The sequence below is a fragment of the Dermacentor variabilis genome, chromosome 2 (assembly GCF_050947875.1).
Source record: "Dermacentor variabilis isolate Ectoservices chromosome 2, ASM5094787v1, whole genome shotgun sequence".
Lineage (NCBI taxonomy): Eukaryota > Metazoa > Arthropoda > Arachnida > Ixodida > Ixodidae > Dermacentor > Dermacentor variabilis.
In genome coordinates this window covers 248,766,921-248,786,728 of record NC_134569.1, presented here as the reverse complement: position 1 = coordinate 248,786,728, position 19,808 = coordinate 248,766,921, and the positions used below count along the sequence as shown (strand labels likewise).

The window sequence follows — 19,808 nt, the reverse complement described above, 5'->3', positions numbered from 1 at the left end:
AACGACTGCTTAGATAAAGTGGTATGCTGTGAATACACATCTAGCCTGAATGAATGCGATGAACACATTGGGCACCGGCTACAAGGTGTAATATACAATTTTTGTCTAGTTTTACATGCTCCCGATGAAATAAATATAACATTTCGAGCCTCTCTCGATAAAAGAGCGCTAACTGATGTATTGTTGGAATTAAAAATAAACCTGACTGATTTCCACTGTATCATTTCAATAATATTTATGCTTGCTTGGGTGTAAGGGTCCCAGACAGGAGTAGTGTACTCTAACAATGGTCTGATGAAAGTCTTCTATGCTAGTATTTTATATTGTAGATTTAGCCAAGGCCCTCCTCAAGTATCAGGGCTTCTTCATGGCTTTCTTCTTTTTTAATGTGAGCTACATGGCTATTCCACCGAAGGTCCGACGTAATTACTAAATGAAGGTATTTATATTCTGTAACAGAGGATAAGTTATGGCTATTAATGCTGTATACAAAGGGTAACGGCTGTTTTTTGCGTGTAATTATTGATACTGTTTTTCTTAGGTTAATGCTCATTCGCCACTCTAAGCACCATGTCGCTATTTCTGATAAAGATGAATTTAGGATTGTCTGATCTGCCTCGCTGTGAATTTCATGATAAAGTATGCAGTCTGCAAACAGCCGAATTTTAACTGGTATATTATACACTATATCATTGATAAAAACTAGAAAGCACAGAGGGCCCAAGACTGATCCCTGTGGGATTCCAGATTGCGCATCAGATAAGTCTGATTTCGCATCATTAACAACAACTGTCTGTCGCCTGCCCGTAAGATAAGTGAAGTAGTTGGTCGTCTTTGAGAATAAGTTCTAGCTTTGATAACAACTTTTGGTGGGACACACGGTCGAAGGCTTTCTCAGAACCCAAGAATACCATGTCAATTTGGCCTTGACCGTCTACAGTAGACTCTAATTCAAACTCGAAGGGACCCCAGGACTTTGTTTGAATTATCAGGAAGTTTGAATTATTGGAAGTTCTCGCATATATGACTCTGAGCAAGATTACAGTGCACATTACAATTAATTATCCACTTAAATCATATTTTAAACATTTCACTCTTTAATTACACAGTAAAAACAGAGCAGAGGTGAAGGATCCAGAACAAGTTTAATGGAAATCTATGGCTGACTAGACCGTTTGAAGAAATCATGAATTGTTGATTGTTTTTTCTTTACATGTGCATTAAGAACAAAGTTCTCTATTCCATTAAGAGCAGCGAGTTGTTCTTGAGAATTTTCTTCTACAGTCAGAAATTTGCGGACCTCGGCAAGGTAGTGGAAGGCCTGTGCTGCTGTCACAGAGGATTGCTCTTCTGATTCCTCTTCACTTTCGCTGCTGTACTGTGCTGGCAGCACCTCAGCCACCAAGTCGTCCAGGGTGTCTTCCCTGCACACGCAGAGGTTATCATCGGCAGCCGCAAATTCACTGAGGTCAGCAGCTATGTTGTGTGCTTGGAGTGCAGAAAGCACTAGCCTTGCTTCATCGCTCTCCATTTGGAGGCAGTCTTCACCTTCATTTCGAGCGCAGTCAGGCAAGGTATCACTGGTGTGGCCTGGTATGCGGAAGGCATGCTGGAAGCAGTTCCGTATCGTTGCCGATGTTACTGCACTCCATGCGTCAGCTAGCATTCCCACAGACGACAGCAGTGTTATGCTGTACGACATGGAATTATCCATGCATATTAGCATCCTCTTAAGGAGTAGCTTTCTGTGGTTTATCTTCAGACATTTGATTACCCCCTGATCCAGAGGCTGGAGCACAGCTGTTGTGTTTGGAGGGAGGAATTCAAGACGAATTGCCTCCAGCCCCTCCACGTCACCGTGAGCGGGACAATTATCCACTATCATCAGCACTTTTCTTTTATCGCGCTTAAACCGCACGTCAAGTTTCCGCAGGCAATCCTCAAACAAAGATTGCGTCATCCATGCACGTGTATTTGCTGCATAAGAAACGGGAAGAGTTCGGACGCCTTTAAAGCATCTCGGACGCTTCGATTTGCCAACAACGAAAAGTTCGGGCTTGTGACTACCGTCCATATTGGCACAAACCATGAGTGTGAGCCGCTCCTTGCTCAGCTTTCCGCCGGTGCAACGTTCCTCCTTGCGACACAATGTTTGCTGAGAAGGCACTTGAAGAACAGTCCCATTTCGTCAGCATTATAAATGTCAGCCGGGGAGTATTCAAGCAGTAGGCTCTGAAGACGCGTCTGCTGCCAGTCGGTAGTAACCGCCTCATCGACCGCTGCCGCTTCTCCACTTACTGTTTTGAAAGTGAGGCCATGTCGCTCCTTGAATTGCAACACCCATCCATCACTACACTTGAAGTCTTCAATTCCAAAGCGCAAAGACAGTTGTTCGGCCTTCTCTCGCAGGATTGGTCCACTTACTGGTAGACTGCAGCTCCGAGCGCGCTTCAGCCAAAGAAAAACTGCCTTCTCAAGCTCCGGATGCGCCGCCTCCCTAAGCCTTTTTCTGTCGGGAGCGAAATGGCCTGCGTTGTTTCGCAGCTTGTCTTTCGCTTTCACAATCGTCAGCGTACTTTTTGTGATTCCATACTTCAATGCCACAGAAGTCTTCTTCGCTCCAGCCTCAACTTCTTCTATTGGCTGCCAATTTTTCTTTCACAGAAAGGGTTCGGTACTTCCCCCGCGGAGACATGATGCTACCAACGCGGGCGACCGACCAGTGAAAGAAAAGCGCGAGCGGTCACGTGATTCGGAATCGGCCGATGCTACTCGCGTCACTTTCGCACCTTTTTTTTTTCCTTTTCTCGTGCTCTTTGTTTTTACATCAGTTTTGAGCGTTTTGACAAATGCAAGTGGACAGTCGTCATTTCCACAAGTTTTGAGGGTTATGTGTTTTAATTTCGAACTTCCTGCTTTGAACTGGCTAGCAAGCATGCTAGCAAGCCACGGAAAGTTGAGCAACAATGTGCCCTTCGGGAGGCTTTTGTTTCGAACGTTTGTTTGTTAGGCTCTTGTTCGCTTTCTTTTATTTTTTTAGGCCATAGTGCGCTTATTTTAACATTTTCCGCTGTTGTGGTGATATAAGAAGTCAGATTTTTCACCAGTGGTGGCAACGATAGCCGATAATGTTCCGGTATGGACAAGCAAAAAGTACGAATTAACCGAATTGCGGTGTTTGAATGAAGCGGCCTTAAAATACATTGAAAACATGGCGAACCAACCAAAAATTTGATTTTTGTTTGAATTAACCGAAAGTACGAATTATCAGAGTTTGAATTATCGCGAGTCTACTGTAGTTGCTGCCGCAATTTCATGCACTGTTTCTAATAGTTGTGTTATGGTGGATTTACCATGACGGAAGCCGTGCTGTCACGCGTCGCAGAGGCCATTACTTTCCATGAAGACTGAGATGTGCTTAAATATTATGTGTTAGTACAAAGTAAGGAGATAGGACGTTATGAGGAGAGCAATGAATGGTCATCTGATTTAGGAATGGGAATTATTTTTGCATGTTTCCAATCACGTGTGACTTCTGCACATGAATGTGATTTATTATAACTAATGTAAAGATATTTGGCACACCATTCGGCGTATCTCACCAAAAAAGCATTGGGTATTTCTTCAACGCCTGGTGACTTTTTATCAAGATCAAGAAGCAAGGACAGCACACCTGCTTCGTTTACGTCGAGATCACCGATGGGTGGAATATCATTTAAAACAGCTATGTGCGGTGTCTTTCCATCATAATTCGTGAACACAGAGCAAAAATATTTAAGTGCATTCACAATTTTCAGTTTATCTGTCAATATGAAACAATCCACACAAATATCGAACACGTGGGTTTTTTTTCGGCAATAAGTACCGCCAGAACCTATGCGGGGATGACAGAAGAAAGTTTTTTAAAGCAACATTTTGATAACGGTCTTTAGCTTTCGAAATACCAGTTTTAAGCTGTAGATGCACATTGGTTAGCTTTTCAATGAGGGTTGTGCTTTGAGGGTCGTGCTTTATGTTGCTGTCTTACTTGCTTTAGTTTTCGCCCAAGTCATACGAGGTCTCTTGTCTTCCATGGATTCATTTCAAATACAATTTTCCGCTTTATGGGCACGAAAGTGTCGATACAGTTGTGAACAAGTTCTTTAAAGAAACACCATTAATTGTCAATGAACACAACGTGAGATTCTGAAAGAAATGCAAATTCAGAAAATTTATTTTCTTAGGCATCAAGTATGTCGACATTGCTAGCGCGGGAGAAGTCGGGAATCAAGTACTGGTTTTTAGAGGGTTTAAATCTGAAATTTAGCTCTAGTGTAACACATATCATTCCATGATCCAAAATTCCCTGGAATATGTCGACACTAGGATTATGATTGAGGACTTGGTCGTTTACAAGAAAGAGTTCTAATGTGTTTTGTGTGCGAGTCGGTTGTTTTACCAGTTGAGTCAAAGGCATCAGGGAAATCAGTTTACCAAGTCCACTGACGGGACATTGAAATCACCAGCAAGCAAGATATTCTTGTAATGTATGCCGGTTGTACACAAAAATTCATTCAGAGCATCGAAGAATGCATCGCAATGTGGTGGGTGGTAAAAACCACCAATTATAATATGGAAGTCATCCAAAAACAATTTCGCGATGACGCATTCAGTGTCGGCAATATCAGGTAACCTTTTTACTTGTAAACAGTCTTGAAACAACAAAGCGACTCCGCCTCCATGGGAATCTCAATCTTTCCTGTATATTTTGTACCCTAGTGGCAGTATCTCGAAGTCCAGGATACCAGAGTGCAACCAAGTTTCAGTTATTATCGTTACCTGTGACTCATGCACCACTGCAATGCTTTGCAAGTTGGAAAGTTTGTTTACAATGCTGCGAGCATTTAGATTAAGGCAACGGAAGCTTTTTTCGGTACCCGAAGAAGTTCACTATTTCTTCCTAGGTTTTTTGATGGGTGCTAGAACAGGAATTCTTTTCATTTCAGTAGCATCTTAGGCATACACTTCTCCGTTCATAACGATTTTCTCATGTACAAGCCTCACTTTTTCGCCGTCCTTTCTGATATTTGCACTGCTTTCCCGTAGATGCCTTCTTATTTCCCTAGTTTCTGCAGAAAAGTCATCAGCAATAGACATTTCTTTTCCTTTTAGCTTAGAGAAGTTTCTGAGTACTTCAATCTTTTCACGATGGTCAATTAGTTTGAGCACACTGGCCTATTTTTGTTTCGCTTCTTTTGTCCGATTCTGTGAATTCTTCAGACTGTTGAAACCTTTACCCCGAGCGTATTCTAAAATATTTTGGAAACCACAGAATTTGTTAGTGATTGAAATGCTTCATCAGTACGTTCCAGTAAACCGAACACGAGAGGATTACTGCGCCTGCTCCTGTCCTCGAGGCCGATCAGTGTACTTTTCATGGTATTTGTGGTTGTCTCAAGGCTAGAAGTTTTGGCCATAAGTTCTGTAAATGCTACTGTGGAATTTTCTACCTTAGATTTGATAGTGTCAAGTCTTGCTTGCATAGTTTTTTGACCATCAAGTATTTGACGCAACAGTTCCTCTGTGCTCGGCCCGAGGTTCAATTCTATGTCACTGCACAGCATGAGCAATGAAAATGCAACGTCTTGCACAAGAGAACACAACCCGTTTAGACAAGTGGAGTACATCAGCTGGATGAAACAATGGTTGTTAGTTTTGATAGTCGAATGGCTCTTACTAACCTGCACAAGATACATAAATGGATTCATACTTGTTGGGGAGCCGCTGACGTGCCCACTGAGGAAGCTGTTGTGCATCCCATTTCTTATAGTCGTCGGCTCCGATGACATCTAACTGGGGGGCGGATGCTCCTAGTCACAGCTGCTGCCGAGGTAACAAAGAAGCCCATCTGTGCAGGCACCTCCAATGGTGTCTGCCGATCCGATGATGCCCTTTTCCATTACTGTAGATGCGCCGGTCAGTCCAGCCGAGCCAAAAAGTGCAATCTGCACAAAATACAGAAATGGGTTCATGCTTGTTGGGGAGCCGCTGATGTGCCCAAGGAGAGCATAGGGGAAGTTATTAGTAGTTTGAATTGAAATGTAGAAATAATAAATTAAAGTGAACAAAACAGGACAAAAACACAATGCACAACCTTCGCACTACATGAAGGTTATGGGTTCAGTTGCTACTAGTTGCCACCATGGGCCCGAGCACATAGGGGTTGGACTCTCCCGCGTTTAACCATGCGTGGCTTAGCCGTGTCCGGGCAAAAGGGGATCCTACAGGTTGAGCCAGTGCTGAGTGTTTTGGCCTTTAAGGCCCCTTGGCAAAAGCAATACATCCCTTTGTCTCAGCTTCATCTAGACAGCACATCCAGACTGACCCATCCAGGGGAAATCGATTGTTGCTTTTTCCTGTTCTCTTCTTCAATCTTTGTCTTTATCTCTCACTTTCAATCTTCCCGTTTTGTTCTCACTTCCTTTTACTTCCAATTTTTCCAGGCAGCAAGGTTTAACCTGGTGTAGTTTATCCTACCTTGGGTATAATATGTTAGGTTATAGTAGCTATATATAGCTGGTGTCTGCGATTCCTTCAGGTCTCGTAGCATCCCTTTGTTGGGCTCGGTGGTGGGTGGCTGGCATAATTGCCAAAATAAAATGAACTCTTTATGGCTTTAAGCTCTTTTCCTTGACTGTCTGATCGCTCTTTTTTGAAAAAAGGGCGCATTGATGATTCTCTAAGCTTTTTCATACAACACCAAGTGGTCTACCCAAATACCATGTCCTTCACTGTGAAAAGACTGCAAGAACACTTATTTATAATTTATAAGTCACTAATTTATACTAGCGAAGTATCTCACTAAAAAGCTACAGTGAAACCTCGTTAAACCATAGTTGGCCAGAGCTTGGAAAAAGTACGTAAACGGTAGTACTGTTTACCCAAAATTGCATAAGATCGCCCACTTACCTGTTGAAAACGGAACTGAGAGAGAGTGCGATGAAAGGAAAAAAGAAACATGCAATATTTAGTCACTTCGCGCCACAAAAATGTTATTTTCGTTTGATGCCGCCGCAACCTAGCACGATGACAGAAGCCTCAAACTTACTGAAGCTGCGTGCCAGCTTTTCAGCCAGCCCCCTCTTCTCGGCAAACACTCGCATGGCAGATTTCTTGTTGGCGTTACGTATTCTTCGTGCAAGCGCGCAATAGTGCTGCAGAAGTTCCAGGGTGCCTTTTTCATTGCTGGGTGCCGTAGTTCGGAATACTTTTCGTTTGGAATAGTTGCGTTATCGTGCCCTGTTCTTGTCACGACGATTGCATTCATGAGGCTGATGTAACGCACAGCTTCTGCCAGTGCCGGGCCTGAATCGCCCGTGCTGTCGCTTTCCGTGTCGTCCTCATCACTGTCGCTAGTCCACACTTCGGCAACAACGACGAAAAGTTGAACCTCGTAGCCGACATCTCTTCGCGGTCGCTGCAGCATTGCCAAGCAACTTGTTCGCATTCCAAATGCCACACACTGTAGTCAACAGCAGACCCCTGTCACATGCCAGCGCCGACTTTTCATGTCACGTTCGACAGCATGCACAATGTCTAATTTTTATTCGATGCTGAGCACCCAGCGTCTTTTTTATCCCAGCTTCGGCATGACGCGATTTCTCGCTTGCACGATGCCACAATGCTCTTTGCCATGGCGCCAAAATAAGTTGATGTGGCTTCACGCGCAAACACACAGGGCGCTTGGACTGTTGTTTCGATCTCTGAGGCTTGTTGTTCTGCTGGGCCGCCCGATGGAAACGACGCACCGCCGTGTTTGCACGACGAAAAGTGGAAACGCTACGTTTCAACCGATATGTATGCAATAAGCTGGTACGGTTTATGCAGATACAAAACACATTATGTTCAATGGCCGCTGAGTCAGGGATTTGACTTTACTACCTTTAAAACGAAACTACTGCTTCTTAAGCAGGTATGGTTTAACGAGGTTTTACTGTATGTCCCGGTTACAAGATCACGAAAAGGGCCACCGGTGATCTCTTGCTGGAAATTTATGACAAACGTCAGCACCAGAAATTGTCAGAACTTGTTGAACTGTGAAACACTCCAGTCACAGTAAGCCCACACCATTCTCTGAACAGCACACGAGAACTAATATCCGAACAAGACCTGTTAGATTTGACCAAAACAGCTTCTTGAGGGATAAAAGGAGTAACATGTTATGAAGGTCGAACGAATTAAGATCGAACGAGACAACAAGGAAATCCCAACTAAACACCTCATCTTGACTTTCTGTACTAGCACACTACGTGAATACATCGAAACAGGCTATACGAAGATCCATGTTAGACCATACATACCTAACCCACGTCACTGCTTCCAATGCCAACGATTCGGCCATGGCTCTTGGAGCTGCCAAGGCCACCTCACCTGTGCAAAGTTCACTTCTCACAAATATGATACAAATATGCCTGTATGATAACTGTGATAACACACCTCACTGCACGAACTGCGATGGTGGCCACCCAGCATACTCCAGGTCTTGGAAGAAGGAAAAGGAGGTAATAACCCTGAAAGTAAAAGACAATATTTCTTTTAAAGAGGCGCGCAAGCGACTCATTTGTACATGGAACTTCGTGTGCCGAAGTGTCACGACAGGGGGCAGTGGCACAATGGTTCTTGGCAACCGTCTGCACCACACCGAGTGGAACGGCAGTAGTGCCATCCCTTCTTCCCGCAGCAGAAGCAGCCTGTACTGCTCTGCCACCTACCAAGCCAGCAGGCGAAGGCCTGCGAGGTGCTTTGCTTGGTCAGAGATGCCTGAAACACCCGGGAGTACCCCGCACAAGCGGGCAGTAGAGGATACATCAACTGCATCGACGTATCACATGCGGAAGATCGGCACAGCTCCCTGGAGGGCACCAAGAAAGACAAACCCTGCATCACAGGGCCTGAAAAAGGCCCGCTGGGCTAGCATGGTTTTCCACTCTTAAATTCACAGAAATAAACACCATCACTGTGGCTGCACAAATATATTGGAATGTGAGAGGTTTCGTCCACAATCTCGATGGTGTTAAAGAACTGCTACCTAAACATGATCCAAAGTTGCTACGTGTTCAAGAGACACATCTAAATTCTACTCATAAAAGCGTTCTTGTACAATACGTCATCTTCCGAAAGGACCATAATGAGACTTGCGCCTCGTCCAGCGGTGTAGCGATCGTTGCGGACAAGTCTGTTGCTTGTCAACATGTAGCCCTTTAGACACCCCTTGAGGCAGTGTCACTGCAGGCAGTTCTTTTTAATCATTTGGTTACTGTCTGTTCCATATACACACCTACTAACTGTCAACTCAGAAAAGCAGATTTTTATGACCTCATAGATTAACTGCCAGAACCCTACATATTAGTGGGTGATTTTAGTGCTCACAACACTTTGTGGAGAGGCTCCTGTTGTGACTCGAGGAAGATTTCCTTCTGACCTCTGGTGCATGTCTGTGTAAGAAGCCCACTTGCTACAGCTTCCAATACAATTTCCATACATCGACAGATCTAGCAATTGGCTCTGCCTCTTTTCTCCCTGACCTGGAATGGAATGTCGTCAACAATACTTTTGGAAATGACCACTTTCCTGTAACTTTAAACTTAATAACACAGGATGACAACCCTCCCCATATTCCTCGATAGAAGTTAGCTTCGGCTGGCTGGGAGCATTCTAGAAAATAAATTGTTTACCACAAGATTTTATAAACAATTTTAGTATAGATGATGCTGTAGCATATTTTACCACGTTTACTATCGATGCAGCTGAAAATATTATAACAAACGAATGGTGCTTCATTTAAAAGATGTGTTCCCTGGTGAAATGAAGACTGCAGAGATGCACAAAAGTGGCAGAGAAAAGCATGGGGCATACTGTGTAGATTGCCAAATGCAGAAAATCTCATAAAATCGCATTTAAACACAAAATCACAGGGAAGGCATTCACGACATCAGGCAAAGAGAGAAAGCTGGGTGAGGTTCCTCTCAGGTATAAGGTCATACACACAGGAGGCGAAAGTGCGGAATGACTTAAGAAAGCTAAAGGAGCAACAAATCCATATGTTGCCTTTGACAAACTACACCTTACATGAACAGGCATACTTTCTTGAGGAGCACTTTGAGCGTTTGTCAGGGTCAGTACATTATTCAGAAGCCTTCCTGAAATGGGGGGGAGGGGGGGTGCAAAGAAATAAAGGAATGCAAGCAATTCGTACGTAAATGCCAGCAAACAAACCATATAATCGTCCTTTCAGTATTGTCGAGTTGAGAGCTGCCTCTATCACATGCAAGAGCTCTGCACTGGGACCTGACAGAGTCGCGTATGACATAAATAAAAACGTACACACCGATACACAACTGACATACTCGCACTTTTCAACAATATTTGGGCTGCTGGATGCCTTCCATCCGTATAGAAAGAAACGATTCTGGTCCCTGCTTTGAAACAAGAAAAAATCATATCCGTGGGCTCAAGCTGCCGCCCTATAGTGCTTACAAGTTGTCTTAGTAGACTATTTGAGAAATTGATCATTCCTTGTCTTCTATATTTCCTTGAATGCAGCAAAATGCTTGATCATTATCAATGCAGTTTCATAGAAGGCCGGTTTGCAACCGACCATCTTGTGCACGTCGAAGCGAACATTTGAGACACATACATACGTAAACAATTATTTTTATCCACCGACCATCTTGTGCACGTCAAAGCGAACATTTGAGACACATACGTACGTAAACAATTATTTTTATCCACATTTCTCGATGTGGAAAAAGCATAGGACACCACGGGGTGTTACAGAATCCTGCGAGACCTGTCGGTAATGGGCATCCGTGGGAACATGCTGAATGTAATAGAAAGCTATTTGGCTGATCGTACTTTTTGCATCAAAATTGGCAATGTGTTGTCCCGTCCCATCAAGCAAGAAACTGGTGTACCCCAGGGAGGTGTGCTGGGCTGCACGCTTTTTATCATGAAGCTGAACACACTCCTAGGTTCACTACCGCCAGCCATTTTTATTCCGTCTATGTCGACAATGTACAAATAGGATTCAAGTCCTGTAACCTTACAGTGCATGAGATGCAGGCAAAGCATGGCTTGAACAAGTTGTTTAAGTGGGCGGACGAAAATGGGTTCAAAATTAACCCCCAGAAAAGTTTCTATGTTGTTTTCACAAGAAAGAGGGGGCTAGTCCCAGAACCCCCTCTTCAAAGGTTATGGAGAGCCCATACCTGTAACAGCTGAGCGTAGGTTCTTAGGCCTCATACTTGATTCCAAACTAACCTTTGTTCCCGACATTAAGCACCTAAAGGTAAAATGCTTAAAGGCAATGAACCTACTGAAAATTCTAGCACACACAACATGGGGCATTGATAGGAATTGCCTTGTTGACGTATACAAAAGTCTTGCATGTTCGTGCTTGGAACTACAATGCCCTAGTTTACCCATCTGCTATATTGAGTACCCTAAAAATGCTCAATCCTGTACATTATCTAGGCATCTGACTGGCCATAGCAGCCTTAAGAACAAGCCCTGTAAAGTCTATGTAGAATCCAATGAGTGCTCACTCCAACTGCAAAGGTTGTACACTAGTTCCACATACTTTTTGAAAGTACACACTCGAACCCCAAACATCTTCCTCACTCAAGTGTAAACAATGTGACATGTGCCACATTTTTTCATAATCGACCTGCAGCGAGAGAGCCTTTCTCGTTGCATATGCGGGGTCTCGGCAAAGAAGTGGGGATAACATTGTCTCATGCCTCCAACAAAGAGGTTACCACAGTGGCAGGGGCAGCTCACAGAATGCGACACATCATTAAGCACACTCCAGAGGAACGCTTTCTTCAACTTCAGGCAAAAAACTAGTGCCCCGAGTATTGCACCGACACATCATGATCTCATGCCGGCTAGTCTTATGCCGCTGTAGGTCCATCCTTCTCGGAGTCTGATGTTCTCCATCTGGAAACAAGTTTCTTTACGGCTGAGGCCTATGCACTATGGTCGGCTGTGAAGCACACAAAAAAAATACAAATACAAAAAGCAATTATATTTACGGACTCGCTAAATCATGCAGGGTGTCTACCAACCGGGAATTCTCAGGGAATTTGAGTAGTCTGAAAATACTCACGGAAAACTCAGGGAATTTGTGCTTCTATCAGGGAAAATTAGCTGTAACTTTATTGAAAGGGAACGAAAGTCTTGATAATGCTTGCTCCAGTAACAGAGGAATCGCAACGAATCGTCTTTAACGCCGTGTCATCGGCACGAGGTATTGCCAGAGTAGTTAACGGCCGATTTTCCAGACGCCCGATTTTTCGGACATGCCCTATAATTCGCACGTCTTTGCAGCACCACCATGTACTCCATGTAGTCAATGTATATTGCCGTGACTGCAGGTCTGAAATGGCATTAATCAAAGCACGACCTACTGTATAAAGGGCGACCTGCGCATCCCGTGGTCACCTACGGCAGCGCGCGGCCGAAGAAATACCACGTGATCATTGAGTAGGGACCAAGCGTGCCGGTAGAGGCCGCCAGTGCTCACCCTCACAGCAACGCCCGAAACGCTCCGGCCCTGCCTTCAGGAGTACGGCGATGACGGTAAAAATTCGCAGAGGAGCTGCAGTAAACTCGGCATTTCACATTATTGACAGGGTGCGGTTAGAGAAATGCGCGTCCATACATGCGATACATGCTCCAGATATTTGGTATCTTCGCTGTGCAGTGCAATGAAATTTTAAACTACTTTTTAAATTTTAAACTACTAATTCAAACTAAATAGTGTAATCCCTTAGAGCTTCTTTTTTTTTCCCCTCATTGTCTGCTAAAACGTTGGTTAGTGCTGTGGTGCCAATAAGGTCTGGTGCGCACTTTCCGCGCTAGCCGAGGTCCGAGCGCTCCCGCACTTCATTCTCCCGTAGGTTTCGCTAGTCCCGAGCCGGAGTCCCTTATACAGTAGGTCGTGAATCAAAGCCACCACCGCCGCCATTTTGATTATCTCGCCGCCTCGAACCGGCACTCTCGCACGCAGATCCGCTGGCAGCCGTAGCCACCACCACGCAGCAACGTTAGGCCTAGCTGCTTCTACGTTGCCGTGCGGTGCCGTGCTTTTCATTGGAAGAATTGGCCGCTGTCAGCAATTGCACCGACTCCGCCCTTGTAATCCTCGCGATCGGCTTCGAAGCTCGCAGAGCACAGCGCGTTGCGTAATGCCAGTCTCCGAAAGTTAGCTTCGCCTCAGTACAGCAGTGTTACGCGGTGGAGCATAACAAGCGTGGGAAGGGGCAATTGTCACGGGACAGAGTATGTATTCCTTAATTATACACGCGTGCACCCCCGTCTCCTGTCACAGTACGAGCACCGATATGCCTAATAAGTGTACCGGCATGCCTTAAGAGCTTTTTTGGACGTGCCCGTGACAATTTTAGCCCTTAAGGGCAGTTAAAGACATGCATTCATTTTTTTCGGACTGCCCGATTTTTCGCATGTTTTTTGTGGCCCCAAGGGAGTCTGAAAAATCGGACGTTGACTGCACAACTGACAAAGAGGATGCTTCAAATGATCCATGGGGTGAACGCATGGCAGAAGGAGGATGAGAACAGAAAGGACCGACTCACTAAGGAATTAACAGGAAACATGCCGTCGCCTTTTTGAAGGAACTTGATCTCAAAAAACAAAGTGTTGGCTGACGCCGAGATGCAGGTATCCCTCATACAAACAAAAATGAACTCTTTAAGGCAGTGAAACCCAACACTGAGAGGTTGTGTACGGGCTGAGAGTATGTCAGGTCAGTTGAGGTTGACTTCCAAGCTGCTGAGAGAGAATGTTAGTTGTGACAAAATTCAGGCCTCATACCGATGAGTTTGCTATCAGTTGATAGAAATAGCCCATATTCAAAAATATTTACTTATGTATGCATCGCCTTTTCATTCATATTTGCATATGTCCGACTCAGTTTGGAATGGGGTGTATAATTTTTTTCGCTGTGCATTTTACTAACACCTTCGTTCTATTTTCTTTTTAAGTAAAATAGATATTACTCCTTACTATTCAAACTGGATTAAGCCATCTTTTTGTTTCAATGTGCTTACTAGAGAGTGACTGCATCGGGCAACATGGTGTCAGCCTGTCTTGACATAAAAGAAAGTTCCGGCTCATTCAGGGAATTTTGCAAAGGTGCTCAGGGAAAACCTGGAAAACTCAGGGAATTTGGAAATGTCAACTTGGTAGACACCCTGTAGATGTCAAATCTTTAATATCTCTGCAAAGGCATTAAAAAAAACGATGTAGTTAATGATCCATTCTTGTTTCTCTGCACTACGTATGCATCTAATCAACATGTCATTTTATGCTGGGTGCCCGACCATAGAGGAGTTGCGGGTAATATGCTTGCAGATAGAATTGCTACGTCCACAACAACGAAAGCCAGTGAATCTTCTGTAGCTATTCCTGCAACAGATTTGAAGACATATTTACAGAAAAAGCTCATACATTATTGGCGATTCATTTGGGACAAAGAAACCTCGAATAAGCTCCATCGAATCAACCCATGTTTAAGTAATTGGCCACCAATAACAAAGGCGCGACAAACTGATGCCCTGTTTTGTTGATTGAGACTAGGGCACACATAGGGGACCCATTCTTACGTATTGACCAGCGGTGGACCTCCCATTTGTGGTAGATGTGGCAAGCGGCTGACTGTACTCCATGTCTTGCTGGAGTGCCAGGAAACAGAAGCTGAGCTAAGCAAGCACTTTCCTGCAGCTTATCAACAGCATACTCTTCTCCATCTAGCAATGTTTCTTGGCGCAGAATTGTTTTTGAGAACCAAAGCTGTCTTAAATTTCTTGAATGAATTTGTGTTACATGTAATTAGCCCACAGGATTCGTGACACATCTTCCCACCAAACGCTTCTGCTGCGATAGCAGAGTTTTGTAGAGCATGCGCCTTCAGGCTCTTACGTTTGAGGGCCTCAACAAGGCAGTAGTGCTACTGATGTTGATGCTTTTCAGTATATCAACTTATTCAAATCATATCTCTCATGTCAGTAGCACACCTCACCAGGCATTGTCATTCTTTTAACACATATATTTTACTCACTTTACAGTGATAGTTTCTAGGCCTCTATACAGCTACACGATATTGACACGTGAACTTGTTTATCTTTTATGGGTGAGTGCTTTTAGCAGTGGCGATCACACTCGCTCATGCGGAGCGTTCGCAGAGGGACTCGGTCATGGTCACAGACTCCCAGGAGACATGTCGCATGTTTCTCAAGGGGCACGTGACTGTGGCTAGCCTTGCGATAATCCCCAAATCCTTCAACCACCATCATCGCCTACTCTGGTGCCCAGGCCACGCGGGGGTACAGGGGAACGAAAAGGCTAACGCGTTAGCTCGAGGGTTCACTAACTGAGCGACGGCGTCCTCTTCTAACCCCAACAACCTGCACTATCCCTCACAAAATTCCACCAATTTAAATGCCAAAGACATCCTTGCTCATCAGCGCGGGGTCCGCAGAAAATACCCACCGCCTCACCCACAACTTAGCGGGGAAGAGGCCGCCAATCGGCGTAAAATACAGACCGGGGTATTCCCCCATTTAATATTGCTAAACGCCATGTATCCCACTCGTTAGAGGGCCAACCGTCCTTGGTGTGGTGGCATACCTAGCCTAATAAATATAACCTGGGAGTGCACTATGCACCCTCATAGGCCAAATACTAGTAACACAATGGAGCAGTGGGAGGCACAGCTCACCGGCTTCGACCTGGCAGGACAAAAGTCCTTAATTAGCCAGGTCAGGCAGGCGGCAGAGGCCAGTGGGGCCCTGGACTGAGAGGCTCCGACCACCCCTTCTTCAAATATTTTCCATTGCAATAACGTTTCTGTTATTATTATTAACGTCTAAGAAATGTTATCGCTAAGCGCAGGATGCGTCTACATGTGTCGGAAGTTTCTGGAATGTTATCGATGCTTCTATCAGCTGTCTGTTGTTGCTGAACCTTGTGTAATCTGATTGCATGTATGCACGACGCAAATGGTGTAGAACTTTGTGGAAGGCACGCGGGTCCCAGCGGTTACTCTGGAACGTTCAGCGACTGATCTATAAAAGCCGACGCGCTTGACCCACTGATCAGATTCTGACGATCGCTGACTGTCTTCGCTGTTGTCACCGTTCTTTAAGTGTAGCCTGTTTTTGTGGGCACAGGTTTGCCTAATAAAACTTAGTTTCCTCTTTCACAGTATTGCTACTGTGTTCTTCATACGTCACTCCATGTGACAATATCTATAAATTTACCATTCGTCATTGACTACATCATCGACTACATCAGACCATTGATTGGCGCTCTTATCCGTTATTGGCACATGCGCCATAAAACCACACATCATCATCATCATCACTACCAATTGCCACCATCACTGTAACAATTACTACCAATTCTGCTACAGTTATGCAGCAGCCCAAGTCTGCACAGTGGTTTCCCGTGTATCTAGAACGACCCAACATTGTGAACTGTGTGCTAATAATTAGCTAGAGTTGCTTTGAAATGCTGCACACCCTGACAACACAAGACATTGAAAACATATTAATGCCGGCTTATACAAGGCAGAGAGGAGGAAAGCAGCTTGGCTGTGCATGCAGCCGCAGCACTGATAGGATATTTACTTTCTTACTGGCCGTTTGAAAAAGGTCTATAGCACTGATACTGATGCCTAGATTTTTCTTTCTGGCAAATCCAACAACGCCTTCACTTACAGCTTCATCAGCCGACTGCCAGTTTCAGTGAAAAATATGTTGAAATACTGGGGGGCATGGCATGGCATTCCCAGAAAATGCTTATGCTATTGGAGTGTGCTCCACATTTTGAGTATTTAGGTTTACATGGTAATCTATAGAACTTATGCTTAATGTTTTCTGTGAGGAGTGTACCAGTTTGTGCTTTCTTTTGAATACTACTTGGCATCTCGTTAGCATTTTGGATGGACTTGGCAGAGTGGTATAGTCGTCTCATAGCTTTTCTAGAGTATAGTTATGTTCTTTGCAAATATGGGCCATAAGCTGTTGGCCATGAGATAGAGGGATCTGGCTAATTGTACTCTCGGGCCACCACACTTACTTTGGAATGGCTCTCAATAATCGTCTTGGTTATCAGTGAGTCTTGTGGTGTGGTATAGTTGAGTAGCATACAGCGCTGTTTTGCCATTTAACATCCACTGTTTTCACCCTGATCCAAGAATGAACCAACACCAACTCGCCCAACTTTCGATACTACTGCAAAATCAATAATTGCCTTTATTGAAGCCTGTTTCAATTGCTGTTGCTGGCTTAAGCACATGGAATGTGTAAGTAAAAAACACCACTTCACTGTGTAAAAGGCGTGACTTGTTTCAGATACTGCTGGATCACCTTAGCCAAAAGAAGTACCGACATACAATTATTGTGTACCACAAGTTCACAAAAAGTATAAAAATTTCTCATTGCATCTCTTGAGCAAAAATGTTGTCAACACATTTCCTAGCTTACGTTTCTTTCACAAGGTATTAAAAAGCATTAGTTGAAATCTAGTGTCGGTGTCCGTGTGTTTTCTGTTTGCCCGTCAGTCCTTGGGCTGTGCTAGGGCAGTGCAATGCAGCCAGTCATGTGAGAACTTGGCAAGACTGTGGAAATACAAATACGGGCGACCCAGCACTAAACACACGTGCGATCAAAACAACAACGGGCACACTGTCTATCTACTGTTCAGAAAGCAACAACATGATTTGGTGCCACTGCCCTCTGAGCATTAGGTGCTGACTGGTGCTCTTTTACTGTCTTTCAGGAAGCCACCTGCTCGGCCCAAGACGTGCTCGAAGAGCGAGGCCTGGTGCGCGTTGCTGTCACCGTACAGGAGCTCTTTCGGGTTGCCAGTCGCAACAAGCACTGACCCTTCTAGTCCCACACTTCAGCCCCCCTGTCATGCAGTGTGATTTTGCACCGTCAACCCACCTCCTGTCTACGTTGTGTTAGCCAGTCTCAGCCAATGACGGAACAAGAAAAAAAGATTGAGGGAAGCACAGACAGAGCAGCGCAGCACTTAGCAGTGCATTTGAAAACGGTGTGTGTAGTTACCGGCACTGTGATATGAAGTTATATACCAAATGCTGGCATAGGAGTATTATCTATACAGAGCTCTTCCAGCCAGACTGCTGACACATTTGATGCTGACATTTTGCACAGAGATGACCTTTTGTGGTGCATGCAGTTTAATATGAGGTTGTTGGGCAGATCTCACTTGTGTTGTGCAGAATAAACTAGAAGTCTTCATGACCTGCACTGATGCTGGTCAAGAAAGTGCCAGTTTTGCTGCAATGTAAGGGTGGTGCCACTTATTTTTGGGTAAAATGAAATGCACAACTTGTTTTTTTTTTTTTTCACAGCGAAAAATGGCAGCGTCATAATAATTGTGCTAATTCTACACTTTCTTTTTTGGGAGATGTCACCACAGGCATGTACTAATAATTTATTCTGGGCAGTCATATGGTGCACTCAAACATTGTACCAAACTGCATGCACCACAAAATGCTACCTCTCTGCAAGATTTGAACATGAATGAGCCAGCAGTATACACAGAAATGTCACATGCTACCAAGTGCTCCTACTTAAGCGCATTTGGCGGGCTCGTGTCAGCGTGCGATGAAACAGCCCAACAGTAACATGGTTGGTATGTGCAGTAACAAGGCTGTTGTAACAAGGCTGTTGTTGTTGTAACGACATCGCTTGTGTCGCTTTGACTTTGCAGTAATTTAAACTTGGGCAACATTTCCTAAGCGCTTTTTTTTTGTGTGTGCTGTATGCTGCTTCTGATATTGAGGGGCACAATTAAGAAGCATGCAACCTTCATTTGATATTGAAACAGTTTGTTTATGTTCAGTTTAATTACCTTTAACTGAACAAAATTGGCATAGTGAAAGCCGTTATAAAAGTGGTTTTCATTTTACTCTTTACAATGGTCACAAAGTGCCCTACGGATGCAAGTGATCTTGTGCTACCTTGTTGCTGTGTCGCTTTGTTTCTGGGCTGTGATTAAGTATGCAACTGTGTTGCCAAAGCAATGTACTTAACGGATTACGTTAGGAAAGAGTAGTTTCTGAGGGAAAATTATTCCCTCGCCTCAAGAGTTCATTCTTATTTATGCAATGCGTGCACATCAACCCACACACTTGTTTGTACTCATGTACTTACTTTTTAATGTGAGAAAGTGTTCTTAGAGGTCTTTTAGTATATATTGTACAAATGACCTTTTGGTCGTACACAACTACACCCTGCCAAGGGCACCTTGTCATGGCACATCACATCTACAAATGCTGGGTTAATTGTGGCAAGGCTCATTCATCAAAGCCTCGTGCTGTTTTGCCAGCTGCAAAGTGAGTTTTTGGAAATTAAGACAGCTAGCTAGAAATGATACATTGTTTTTTGGTCACTAAGCTTGCCTAGCAAGCTTGCTAGCCATGACTCGGTGACTGACGACAAGCAGCCGTCAGCCACCTGGTGCATATCCCTATGCCAGTTGAATCTTCTTAAGCCAGTTTTTTATGTTCCTTTCTAGGCCTTTCCTGGAAAGCCAAAGTATGAGTGCTCACTTTATTGGTGTTGTATAGGCTGCACCCTGTAGCCTATTGCTGCAAGCATGATCTCTTTGTGCAAGCCTGCCTACAGGCTGATGTACCCAGTGTCTGTTCAACGTTGCATTGCTACTTCATACCCTCCATGTTCCTCATGACCATGATTTATCACATCGCTTGGCAT

The 19,808-nt window shown here is 44.3% G+C and overlaps 1 protein-coding gene across 1 annotated transcript in view; it reads left to right on the top strand.

Moving 5' to 3' along the window:
• Lrch (Leucine-rich-repeats and calponin homology domain protein) overlaps nucleotides 1–18,742 on the top strand; it is a 246,742-nt gene extending 228,000 nt beyond the window's left edge. The window contains exon 15 of the mRNA XM_075682826.1: nucleotides 17,842–18,742. Within this exon, the coding sequence (XP_075538941.1) occupies nucleotides 17,842–17,946 (105 nt within the window). The 3' untranslated portion in view covers nucleotides 17,947–18,742. The remainder of the gene's footprint in view (nucleotides 1–17,841) is intronic.
• The last annotated feature ends 1,066 nt before the right edge of the window (nucleotides 18,743–19,808 follow it).